The sequence below is a fragment of the Thunnus thynnus genome, chromosome 12 (genome assembly GCF_963924715.1).
Source record: "Thunnus thynnus chromosome 12, fThuThy2.1, whole genome shotgun sequence".
Classification (NCBI taxonomy): Eukaryota; Metazoa; Chordata; class Actinopteri; order Scombriformes; family Scombridae; genus Thunnus; species Thunnus thynnus.
In genome coordinates, this window is record NC_089528.1 from 841,055 (window position 1) to 855,108 (window position 14,054).

Genomic DNA, 14,054 nt, shown 5'->3' on the forward strand with positions numbered 1-14,054 from the left:
ACTGAACATTTTACTCACCAATATGCTGCAGTTTTGCAGAAGTAAGCAACAGACTTTGTACCCGACATCTTGAACACAAATATCATCACTAAACCTGCAACAAAGCACAGGGCGGGTTACTTCTTTGAAACTTCAAAATAAAAGCATACTAAGCATGTGACTTGGAACAATGTATTTCGTTATTTTTTGTCCATAGTAATATTGAATAAATACCATTCCCATAAATTCTCACATTTTCTGTAAATACTGTAACTGTAAATACTGTAAATACTACATAAGATACCGAGGGTGTGAGAGAAGACTGTTAGAGTTATGCTGAGCCACAATGCTTTATCGGCACTTAGCCTAAAGCTAACTCTCTGCTAACATTGATGCAGTACAGTAACTCCGCAGGATCACACACTACGTTTTTAACATTTCATTCATATAGCTACAATTTAACTACTACTATTTAAACAACTAGCATGAATTGCCTTAATTACTTTAAACCAAGCAAGTCACAGTCACCACTGTCACCATACATGGCTCTTGAAAACAACCATGGGCATATCTCGTGTCTTCATGTTATTTCCATAGACTATATATAAAGATGGATGTAATGAGGTGTGACGTCACCCATCAATTTGCATTGGAGCCAGGGAGAGCAGCAGGTGTGCCAACTGTCGATCACAGCTGACAATCAATGCCTACACGGCAGACATCAAAGCTACTATAAGTCTTCAAATCTTATTGACAGAGCAATAATTTTCAAAATGACTACCAGCACACTTACTAGAGGCCCTGAATTTAGAGATTGAGATCACAGTAACTTGTTGGAAAAATGACTGATTTTAGTATCTCTATACAGAAGTTGATGCTTTTTGAATGGGAGTCTATTTGAGCCAGGTATTTTTTGGAGCAGCATCTAGTGAGTTTCAGTGGCATTGCACTTTAAGGTACTTCTGCATTGGCTTCAGCCTCAAGTCCTGGTAGTTGCCACTTGGTTATTTCCTGTCCTGACAATGGAGCTGCCCTGAGAGCGGAGCCTCCACTGGAAGTGTCCCCAGAGAGGAGCCCTGCAGCCACACCCCTCTCTCTTTGTATAATGCTTTTTAAGTTTCACTTGTAGTATGGATTATTATTCATATTTCCTCAGTTCAGTTATTGACCCAAAAGCTACAAAAGAGTATTGTGGATTTTTTTTTTTTTTTCTGCGATCCATCCATGATTGTTCAATATGGATGTTAATTACTGAGGATACTGACCTGGTTCATAACTATTACACATAGTCATTTGATCTAGTTTTAAAAAAACATTTGATTAGTGCAGCTTCAAACATTTTTTAGCAGCCACCACTACAAGCTAAAGTGCTCATTACACCACACAATCAAAATATTGGATAGGTTGATCATTTACAATTTTATATCCTTGCTGACAGAACTCTTGACCTCAGAATGGCAGTGTAGAGCGGGCATACCAAATTCAAGAAAGAGCTTGGAAGCGTTCAATCAAAGGAAATTATCATCTGAGGGTCATCAACATCCACAGCCAAGTTAACTAGTTTGTACTTGTGTACAATTGTGTCAATTAAAGGAAAAGCTCATGGAATGTCTAAAATGAAAAGCGTTCGTCCTCTGGGCAGCATGAAGGTGCTCAGTAAATTTCAGTAAATTTAATACCTGTACAGTATATTTTTGATAGTTGATGGAGCTGTTGGATGTTTGATGGGGGCAATAAGAGAAAGATCAGGAGATCATCAAAAATGTGAGGAATCATCCCTGCTGTGGACCAAAAATTTGGTGGGTCAGACCAAATGACCACTATGGCCATCCTCATGGCTCACTGCAAAATGCAATAGGCACTTCCAACCACACATTTACCAATCCCACTAATACTGGAGATCACCTTCATGCTTTGATAGCTGATGTAGTTTCACTCTATCTGATTAACTTCTTTTTTGTGTCTAATGTCTTTGTGCAGGTGTCGGCTTTTCATCTATTACCTGGTGATCCTAGTGGAGAATGCAGCTCTCAGTGCGTTGTGGTATCTCTACCGGTCGCCTCATACCACAGACGCCTTTGCAGTGCCAGCACTCTGCGTCATCTTTAGTAGTTTCCTTACTGGCGTGGTTTTCTTGCTCATGTACTATGCCTTTTTCCATCCCAACGGGCCACGCTTTGGGCGCTCACCAAGCGGTCAGGGCCTTGACCTGGACCCCACTGCTCAGTTCTCCACACTACCACCTGAGGGTGCCACCAACTCACTGCGCTCCAACCGGGGAGCCACCACAACCCTGGAGCGTGACATAGGGAAGTATTCTGAGCGAGATGGCTGCATGCCGGTGTTTCAGGTCCGACCCACAGTGGCATCCACGCCATCATCTCGTGCTCCACGCCTTGAAGAGACCGTTATCAAGATTGACCTTTGTAGGAACCGCTACCCAGCCTGGGAGCGCCACGTCCTTGACCGCAGTATACGCAAGGCAATTCTGGCCATAGACAGCTCCCTGACTCCTCCACGGCTACAGTACAAAGATGATGCCCTGGTGCAGGAGAGGTTAGAATATGAAACTACATTATAGTTCTACGATAACTGTTCTCAGAATCCATAAAAGGGTGCAGCCATCAGAGGGTTATCCTGCTATCACATTAACAGCAACAAAGACTGTGGCAATAAGAATATGTTTCTACCAACAATCCCACTTTCATCTCTCATTCCTGTCTGTCTTTATGGACTCCTCAACATCAGTGCCCAACCCAGGACCCTTCAGCCCTGTTGGTAGTGATCACAGCAGAGATTTGGCACAAGTTCAGTTGATGTCACCGGATATGTTTGGGTTCTCTGTAAGGTTGTTGCTGTTATTTTTACTTCTGCTCATCAGGGAAATCCTGTGTGGTATGAACTAAATGCAAATCAACAGAGTGCTTCAGCACTCTGCTCAAACCCTAAGAGGCTGATGCACTGTTTTGTTTAAGGTTGGAAATGACACATGAATTACACAGTTATTCCTCTAATGTGATGAGGAAAGGAAAATATCACACATTCAGCATCATTAGAAACTTGAAACTGTCATATCTGTCTTACTGTGTAGGTGTCCTACTGTTAGGAAGTTCTGATGATGTGATCCTTAACAGCCACAACCGCCTGGATAATTCCATTGTTATCTACATAATAACACTCATTGCTCCTGTTCTCTTTGTGCCAAAATGTTTCCTTCGAAATATCCTCTAGCCTTTGAGGATGTGGTCCAACTTAGAGATGGCTGAGTAGTCAAAAAGTTCTTCTCTGGCCTAGGTCAGACAGAAAGCAAACTACATGAAGACAGTGGTCAAAGTAGCATCTATACTCAGTCATTTTGTTTTGTTTGGATAAAATCAACCAAACCTGGCGGGGAGGAAAGATAGGGAGTGAGAAAGAAGGGATGACAGTTTGACAGACACAAGCTCACAGTCTTTCTTTCATAAGGAAATAAGTGAAACTCACCCAATGCCAAGAAAAAATCTTCCTGGCAGCTCAACTCAACTATTAGCAGTCCAGCCTCATAAACTTGGCTGTGCAATGATACTGATCTTAACTTGTCTGTGGAGGAGAATGTGGAGGGGAGAGAAGAAGAAATAAGCAAAGTACCAGACAGCATTGAAAAGGAGATGACAGGAGAGGATGCAGAAATGAATCAAGGATGGAGAGGAAGAGAAAGCACAGACAGCAGCCATCTCAGCCAAATTAAACCAACCACGAGGATGTACAGTACTCTGATACAACATACAGCATTTTTTACTTTACAAATCATGTAGAGGGTACTGAAGTCATTGTAATTCTGTGTTTTGTGGTTGAGTGTGTATGTGTTCGCATCGGTGAGTGTGTGTGGTTAAACAAGAGAAGCAGCTCAGGATGACATGTGATTGAATGCCTCAGCTCTGTGCATCGATCAGTGAAAGGACACCTTGACATTTTGACTTGAAGTCTGGCTGTTCTTTGATAAATACACATCACCCTCTGGGGAAAATGTTCCTGTTTTTGTCCTTGAGCTTACCCAGAAACAACATTTAACATTTTTTCACACAAGATAGCATCATACCAGTGGTGTTTTTGATGGCTTTGATGAAGCTTTATCTATGAAAGCTTTATCTGTTCTACCTCTGATCCAGGACGGCCATACCACATATTCCGGTGTAGCAGGGGTAGCTGATGTAATCCAGACATTTTCAGTGAATGACTTCTAATGCAGGACAAATGACTGCAATTAGGAGTGTGGCATGGATGTACTGAATCAGGGCTAGACCTGATGATGAAACAAGACAAAAGGTTTAAAACTCTGCCAGCTATTCTTAGAGCCCACCAGTAGTGGTACTGAAAGTTAAGGGTTTGCAGATGGTGACACAGGAGGAAAGATCAGGGCCTCGCCATTGAGATTTATCCTGTGAAGACATTTAAATCCACAACAGATTTAATCTTATCAGGATCTCTTGTCATGGCTAGTCAAGGAACATATTCAACTGAATGGTGCCATTAAAAGAAGCATCAGTGGGTCACCAAAGTCATCTTTAAGGATTCATGAATATCAATACCAGAAGTTGATAAGTCACCGTGCTATTAACCAAAGTGTTGATAGACAGATAGTCAACAGACTGACCATCATTGCCCAACTGATACTACCAGTCAAATTGTAATTGTGTTCCTTTTATGTATTGTGCATGTATGAAAACTAAACCCCTGGTCCTTCCCTATGATCTGAATCAGTGTGCAAAGAGACATCTGGAGACTACAGACAAAATGGAGAGCTGTACCATCATCCCCCACACTCCCAACTCAAACAGCCTGACTTAAGGAAATGCTGGGAAGCCAGGCAATGACATCATTACATAAACTCAGCACAAAAAGCAAGGAAATTTGTGTTTGGTAGATTACTTCTTTGTTGTAACAATGCTTCTTGGCAATAAATCTTGTACTATTGGAAAGCCTGTTTTTTCCCTTTTAAATGGTGCCACATTTGTAAGGAACATGCATTTGTGGGATGAGCAGCAGAGCTAAGTATGTGGGTTGCACCCATGAAAAATTTGAACCAGCCTGGTCACACACTGCTGTGGGATGGCATCCCATTCTTCAACCAGCATTTGTCGCAAGTCAGCCAACGTGGTTGTGTTGGTCACTCTGGCACGAACAGCACGCCCAAGCTGATCCCACAAGTGTTCAATGAGGTTGAGGTCAGGACTGCTGGCAGGCCATTCCATCCTCTCCACTCCCAAACTCTGGAGGTAGTCTTTGATAAACCCCGCTCTGTGGGGGTGAGCGTTGTCATCTTGGAAGATAGAGTTCGGTCCCAGACTGTGGAGATATGGGATTGCCACTGGTTGCAGAATCTCATCTTGATATCTCTGCATTGAGATTGCCTCCAATGATGACAAGCCTCGTTTTTCCAGTGAGGGAGATGCCACCCCACACCATCACACTGCCTCCACCAAAAGATGTTACTCTATCGGTGCAGCAATTAGCATTGCATTCTCTGTGTCTTCTCCACACTTTGACCCTATGATCCAACTGCCGTAGGCAGAATCTGGACTCATCGCTGAACATAACATTCCTCCACATGTTCAGATTCCAGTGCACATGTTGCCGACACCAGCGCAAACGGGCCTGACGGTGAAGGGCAGTCGTGGCAGGCCTTCTGGCAGCCCTATGAGACCGGAGATTGACTGTGTGCAGTCTGTTCCGGATTGTCTTTGCAGAGAGCTGTTGGCCATATTGTCCTGCAAGCCTTGACTACAAATCTGTAGAAGACAGCCTACGGTACCTAAGTACTGACAAGGTGAGGAAATGGTCTTCTTGGAGTGTCATTTTCTTGGGATGCCCACTTTGCGGCCTGTCTCTGACATCCCTCATTATATGGAACTTGGCCTTCACTTTGAAGATAGTATTAGGCCTCACTTCAAATAATGCCGCAATTTGGCTTTGCAGAATACCAACTTGAAGTTGCCCTATTGCATGGGTCCTATCCAGATCAGTCAAACGTGGCATGCCGATTCTTGGAGCAGACACCTACTGACCACTGTAGCAGGGCCCATGCTCACACCTGGGGGTACCAGAAGCTCAAAACAAGAGTCAATGGCAGAATAAGCTGTTTGGCATTGGCAGAGAAGATTTGGCAAATTTTTCATGTGCGCAACCCACATACACAGCTCTGCTGCTCATCCCACAAATGTATGTTCCTTACAAATGTGGCACAATTTAAAAGGGAAATAAACAGGCTTTCCAATGGTATAAGATTTATTGCCAAGAAGTATTGTTACAACAAAGAAATTATCTACCAAACACAAATTTCCTTACTTTTTGTGCTAAGTTTAGATGAGCTGCCAGTCAAATCCACCATGTTCAGGAATTTCAGCTCTCTCACCTACCACCATAGAGTCAATGCAGTGTCATCCACATGGCATTGCATATGTCTTTTAAAATTTGAAATGTCTGCACAAAAGAAAGTTCCAGGTTATCTTTTATATTTTGTTACATCACAAGTGCAATGTTTTTTTTCTAAGAATGGCAAGAGGAGAGAAAAGCACAAAACAAGTCAATGGGATAATCATGGCATGAGACTGTAAACCTGTTCATGCTACTGAACCAAGCCAGCCCCAGCTGTACTGAGCTGTTCTGACCTCAGCTGCTATCAGTCTGCATTATCAGTCTGTATATGAAGTCTGAATTCTGTTGTAGGTCATTATAATTGATTGTCCAAACTGTAGTAAATTGAGCATCTTATCATTTTATATCATATTATAGGTATACAAATATAGATACACAACACTAAACTGGTTAAAATAATTCCTTTGAAGCCCAACGTAATACAGACCACATAGAGAGGAGGATGTGTTTCTATAATCAACTGCCCTGGCTAATATTGGCATATTCCAGCTATTATTTGTGGTTTTCTCATAAGATACAAAAATCTAATACTGGATTATCTAGAAGGATTCTGACATATTTTTGTGCTTATGAACAGATCCACTGTGTTCACTCCATAAAGCACCATACCAGCATGTTTTAGACAATTTACTACCGCACAATTTACTTCACAGCCAATTGTTGTGCAAACTATGCTGCTTTGTTTTAGAAATTTGAATGTACTTAATCTACTGTTCCAATAAGCCATTGGTTTCCTTCACTTCCCATATGGTATGAAAATCAAAGACACTTGAAACTTGCTCAAATTGTGTAATCCAGTGAACAACAGGTCTATATTAGTTCTTGTCAAAGTTACATTATTGTTGTGAGGTAATGCAGTGCAGACTTTTCAAATTAATCTGCCCTGAAACACCAATATCTACCATTTTGCACTGTACATATGAATACGAATGAAACCAGTGGAAGCCTGGAACTGTATGTAAAACACATTCACAAATCTAAGAATGTGCAGCCAAGTATGCATATTGTGTAGTTAGAGCTAAAATCTGTAAACACTCTGGTATTGTTCTTTGTTGTTTGTTAAGGTTTTTATTACTGCTGCTTTTATCATAAGTGACTCATTCTTTCAGTTTAGAGTGTCGCTCATGGAACAGTTTCTATATGAAGTATATGTCAAATAACTTAAATACATAGTTTTAAGGCTTTTTTATTTGCCTATTTGTGCCACCACACTACTGTGGCTGTATGTGAGTGTGTTGTCTCATTAGTGCGTGCAATGTTTCATGTATCAAGCAGTTCTTAGGTAACATTTTCAGCTGCTGCAGTTGTTCTGTTTTTAAATGATTGTTTTGCCTTTCACTTAATTGTGAGATTTTGGTTTACTTACGTAAGATTCATAGTTTGTTCATTTTGTGATAGAAAGACAGGGGACATGCCAGAAAAATAAGACACTGGCTTAACTGAACAAGTAGAAAAAGCCACAGGATTCAGGATGGCACAGTACTGTTAGACTTTGAACATGGCACACACTATACAAGGCTGCATTTAGACAGCACTACAGGATATTCAGTTCTTCTTTTGTACACCAGATGATAGAGAAATCAACAGCTGACGAAGCCACCAAACAAATCCACACATAAGAAAATCTTTTCAGAATGTATTTATTATTATTCTTAATTTTGATATGCTATACATAGAACTCAAAGAACAGCTAGCAAGTATTAGGGTCAGAGGTTTCACACTGGACACACTTAGTAGAGTAACTACATCAAATAGCAGATCTTTCCTTTCCTCTTTCATTGACCTAATTCACCAACAGAGGTCCTGAGTGGGATTATCAGACAACACCGCTTTGTAAAGAAATCTCTTAAAAATCACTTAAAACCAGGAAGAGTTCACTCACTATGTAAATGTACACTGACAGGTCAAGTGAAATCACATATCATTTCACTTGACCTGTTTTCCAGAAATTTCCTTAAAAGAAAATCAACTAGAAAGAATCATTATTGATGGCTTGACAAGAAAATCTGATTGATGTTTAAACAGCAGATTTCCTCTGTAGCTTACTTTGTTTAAATGCAACCTTGTATAGTATTATTTGAAAGGGACATTGACGTTATATGAGTTTATTTGCAGTGTATCCCAAATCCAGTGTAGCCTTTGTTTACTTGTCACCATCTCATGAACTAACACTGAACATAAAGCTACCTCAGTTTGTTTAATGGACAGAATACCCTCCACCTTCTTATTGCCAATACCTTTTCCCCTGTAATACTTTAGTTACAGCTTCCTGTTTCTGTAAGGAACTCAATTAGACTGAAAATACAACATATCCATTAACAAATAATATTCAGTGCACTCAAAAGTATAACACTGACATTAGATAATGAAATTGAATGTTAAATTGACTTTTTAAAATTTGCAATGTACCAAACTGCAATTTAATTTGAATTGGAATTATGTATTGGTATTCTAGGTGACCATGAAAAATGCCATTTCCATTTAATTTTCACTAGAATTGGCTAAAAACATGTATTAATTTGAATTAATTCCAATTATGCATTTTAAACCTGTAAATACATATATTTATTATTTTAATTTGTCATATATCATGCATATGTAAATTGATAATGAAATGGCAGCATTTAGTTTTTACTGCATCTGGCCCTTGGATTAAAGATGTTGTCAGTAAACTAAAGTTTATTGGCAATGGTTGGTCTGCCTTCACTTTCTTGTACACAAGCGATGACTTGTTTAATCTCACTGAAATGAGTTGCTGTCATAAAAAGAAGGATCCTCGACAGATAAGGATTTGGCTGGCGATTTTCTAGATTTTTTCCTATTGTCAGCAAATCTCAGGTGCAGAGCCAAACCAACAATGAACTGAATGTATGTGTATCTGAATCTTTTACAATGTACAATGTAGAACAAAGAGGTTGTGATATGTAACCAAACAGGTGGCTTTGGGTCTGAAAGGTGAGGCCAATGCAGAAGTGCCTTAAACCTGCATTCTCTTTAATGGCCAGCAGAGGGCAACTCCACTGGTGTCAATGACAGCTGTCACCCAACACCTAGCTGGTTGTTTTGATTTAAAAAATATATCCAAAGATGCTATTCCCTCTTCTGTTCTTGCTGATTAATGCTGTTACCTCTTCTTAAGACTCTTTTCTGAAGATTATTTGAAAGTTATTTTGCAAAATGTCCCACTTTTTAAGTCCAAGTTTGAGATGTATTCAGGAGCCCATCTCTGGTGTACCCATCTCTCATAGAACACAACCACCACTTTCCTAATGAGTTTATGGTCTTAATCGCTAGTTTCAAGTCCTCTTCAAAGACGATACAGCAGGGTATGCTTTAGGGCCTGGCTACCTTGTGATTGACAAGTCCCTACCCCAAGGGTGTGTGAGGGAGCTCCTCCCCAGCTCCATGCTTTCATCCAAATATGGTCACTTTTCATCACTTCTGGCTCCAAAAAACCAAGATGGCGATAGTCAAAATGCCAAACTAGAGGACTCCACAAACCAATGGGTGACGTCACAGTGGATACATCCATTATTTTTATACAGTCTATGTATGTAACACAACAGGCTGGCAAAGCTCTTTAAACGGAACCACATTCAAGCACATGCGCAGTGGTGTCTGCCTGAGGGAGCATTCAGACTGACATTACCTCTGCATGAAAAAACACAGCCCAACCCCCGTTAATTGAAGCAGTGGGGGTGATACAGCAGACAGCTCTACAAAAAAGTTGAACCAGATAACTTTTCAGGGTTGTAAAATCCTGTCTGAGTATTACAAACCTCAGCACAGTATTTTGGCATCTGATAAGCATTCATATGCATTTATCTGGAGCTTTGGATTATATTTCATTGTCTCACTGTTTCCTTAATAAACACACCCCACCCCTTGCACTGTTTTAAACGTATGGCTGATTTCAGTCTGAATGCTGCCTTACAGGGAACTACTCTCCGGAGACTGAAAACATGATCGCTGTTATTACTCTTTGGAGCTCTTTCTAAACAAACTACCATGACTTTAAACTTTAGGGTGAAGGAACATGTCACCCAGTGCAGGGGTATGACTCACTAACGTGTTTTAATGGTTTTTGGACAACAGTGGAGGTCTACAGTACAGAGGAATAACATATATCAAGCTTTGGATACACACACAATACTTGTTAGTAGGATGAGTTCATTGTTGGTTTGGTTCTACACATGAGATTTGTTGACACTAAGAAAAATATAGAAAATTGCCAGGCAAATCACCTAACCCTAACCCAGGCAAGTGCTCAATGTCTGATTGGTCGTGGGTATCCTGCTCATTACAGTGTATCATAAATAGGACATGGCATCAACAGACTCCCTCCCTCACTCCAGTCATAAATCTTACAAGCTGCTTTCTATGTTTTGTTAGCCTTAAAGAAGATATATTTCTAATTTGTTTTCTTTTTTTCAACCTCATCTCCCAATGGCAGGCTGAAGTGAAAGTGCAGCTTGGTTTTCTGGTTAGCCAAGTGTGTGTGTGTGTGTGTGTGTGTGTGTGTGTGTGTGTGTGTGTGTATGGGTGGAGGGTGGGGATTATTAGCATTATTTGTGTCAACAGCAGTTACTGTGCTTATACTAGGACTGAATCATTGTCTAACAAGGACATTGTATAGACCTCAGTCCTCCATCCTTCTCTCTGATGAAAGGCTTTGTGTCCAGTTCTAGGAAACATAGCTGGCTGCTGATTCTCTTTGGTTGGAATTCAAAGCATAATGTAACAATGTTACATGTAACAATACTGTAGATAAATAAACAAGCCATGATCACAATGATAAAAATGCAATTTTCCATTGCTTTCTATTTCCCAAATCTTAGGTAATAGTTTTTCTTTGCCTAAACTTAAGCAACATTTAGGCAGATCAGTAAAGCGTCATCATGAATCATTTTGCAACTGTCGTGTCATTTTGAAAGCCTCTGAACAACACCTATCCTGTCATTTAGGTATGAGGACTTGTTGGAGGAGACACATGGGAGTTAGCAATGACAAAAACAATTCCACAGTCACAGCACTCCACTCACACAGCCAGCATGTACTTGTGTTTCTATGTGGCTCTCTGAGATGTGAACAGGCCATGTTTCTTGTGAGCATCTTTGCCCTCAGGCTGTCTCTGTTCATCAGCTGTACACTCTACTGTACTCTCTACTGATGGTTAGGATGAGTTTGAGATGAGATAATTCAGCCTTAGTACAAGCACAGTAACCAGCAGGTGAATGATGATGCGATTCTAGTCCTGTATCCTGTCACACTATAATCATTTTGTACAGATGTCTGTTTAGAGAGTTGGTTGAACATGGAGTACCACAGATAATGAAATGATCAATTTAAAGCTAATCTGTAAATAAATGTATGCAAAGTGTACATGTTAAAAAAGAACATTCCTCTCTTTTTGAGTTCTGACTGTGAAGGGTGTCTTTAGAGGTTTGATGCCACCATGATGGCTGTAACTATGATGATATACTACAGAGAATAAAACGATAAATGTGGTGTATGTGGTGTATTTAAAAATGATACAAATGTTTAAGACAAAAAAAATATTGGTCTTTTCAGTAAGTTGCATTGTGTGATGAAAGTCTGAAATGCTAAAAATGCATTCAATGGGGAAAAGTACATTTTATTGTAAAAATAAATCAAGAGTGATAAACAGGATCAAAATGACATTTTTGTATATATGAAATTTTTGTAAATTTTTATTTGAATCTAATGCAACACAAACTACCAAAATTCATTTAATAAAGTACACTGTGGTCATTTTTTTGGCCTCAAGTTTGTTCATTTGTTCTTTCATTTATTCAGGTTGAGGAAAGAGTATTCTGGTATTTTATTTCTTTATTAGGATTGAGACTTAATGTGCACCAAATCAGGGTCAGTGTATAGTATCAGAATAATGAAAAAAGTATCTAAAATGAGAAAAATAAAGCCATCCAGAAATCTTCAGATTAGTAAGATATGTGCGGGTTTAACTTGGGTTTTCCAGTGTCACAAAACTGGTTTACTTTAATTGATATAGATCACCAATCTATGCTACACAACTAACCTGCAAGTTACATGGGTAAGTAAATGTATTAAGCTGCTAAGATTAAAATTTTGGTCTTAAGTGCATGAAATTCAATTCAAACCATGATGCATAAAATATTTCAAATTTACTCTTGATATCTCTTTTTTCTTAAAGAGGCCGTACTCTGAGCCTCCCCAAGCCAACAAATCAATGCATGTTTAACCACCTTCAGCATTCGTTTTTGCAATAAAATCAGTGTAAATCTGACATTTTAATATTTGGAGCTAACACACCACATGTTTTTATGAATGATTTTGGACCAAATCAGTAGCAAGAAATCTAGGTGTCATTTTTGACTCAGGCCTTATATTTGAACAATATGTCAACTGTTAAATCATGCTTTTTCTACCTCACGACTCAGTTGGTCTAAAATGCAACAGCTCGACTTTTAATGGGTTTTAACAGACATCACATAACCTATAAGAACATAATGGTTCTGACATTCCTCCACTCGCTGCCAGTCCATTTTAGAATCGATCCTATGAGCCAGTGCACAGCTTTATACCCTCTTGCAGGCATTTACACACCGTTCCAAAATGTAAATTTATAACAAAGGGTGACCAGGCCTTCTTGGCTCAACTTCAGTACAAACTTTTATAGATGTGCTTTCTGTCATCTTTTATCTTGAGGCAGTCATGGTTTTAATTTCTGTATTGATCTCCTTTTCTTTTCCTTTACCTTATTCCCATGGGCATCATTTTAACGCTTTAATTTAAAAATGCATTGATTATTTATATGTGCTTTTGTTGTGTGTTTTGTTTATAAATGTGCAGGGAATGTTAAGGACTTTGTAAACAATATTTCTAAAAAGTGCTATATAAATAAAGATTATATTATTATTACCTGTTTGATACCTTTTAAGAGGTGGTCATGGCCTTGTGGTCACTCAGAATCTGTTCGGTTCTTAGTTGCATCAGGTGTTTGGACCCTGATGTACATGCTTGCAGGTCTAGTTAGTAATAGTAGAGTAGCAGTAGCAGTAGGCGACATCAGCAGTCGTGGAAGGTCTATAGTTCTCTATCTATAGATAGATATTACTTTATTGATCCCCGAAAGGAAATTCAAATTGTCAAGAGCTCATCAAAATATAAAAGCAAAAAACTATCCAGTCAATTCAGGAGGAATTGAACAGTCTTATTGCTGTGGGGATGAAGGATTTCCTGAATTGCTCCGTTCTGCAGTATAATGAGAGGAGCCGACTGCTGCAGCCACTCCTCTGTCGCTCCAGGAGGCTGTGGAGAGGGTGTGTGCTATTGTCCATTATAGCTTTCAGTTTGTTCAGTGTGCCTCTCTCCACCACAGATCTTAGCGGGTCCATTCTCCTGCCCAACACTGAGTCCGCTTTTTTGACCAGCTTGGCTAATCGCTTGGTGTTTTTGTCTGTGAGGCTGCCTCCCCAGCACACTGCAGCAAAAAAAGAGTGCACTGGCCACCACCGTGTGGTAGAACATGGTCATCATTTCCACACACACATCAAAGGACTTCAGTGTCCACAGGAAGAACAGGCGCCTCTGCCCCTTCCTGTAGAGGGCGTCGGTGTTAGGGGACCAGTCCAGCTTGTCATCCACAAGGACCCCTAGAT

General features: G+C 39.9%; 1 protein-coding gene across 2 annotated transcripts in view; it reads left to right on the forward strand.

The window, feature by feature from the left end:
- xkr4 (XK related 4) overlaps positions 1–12,169 on the forward strand; it is a 44,666-nt gene extending 32,497 nt beyond the window's left edge. For both annotated transcript variants that reach the window (XM_067604760.1, XM_067604762.1), the window contains exon 4: positions 1,960–12,169. In XM_067604760.1, coding sequence (XP_067460861.1) covers positions 1,960–2,560 — 601 coding nt within the window. In that variant the 3' untranslated portion in view covers positions 2,561–12,169. The remainder of the gene's footprint in view (positions 1–1,959) is intronic.
- Positions 12,170–14,054: the final 1,885 nt, after the last annotated feature.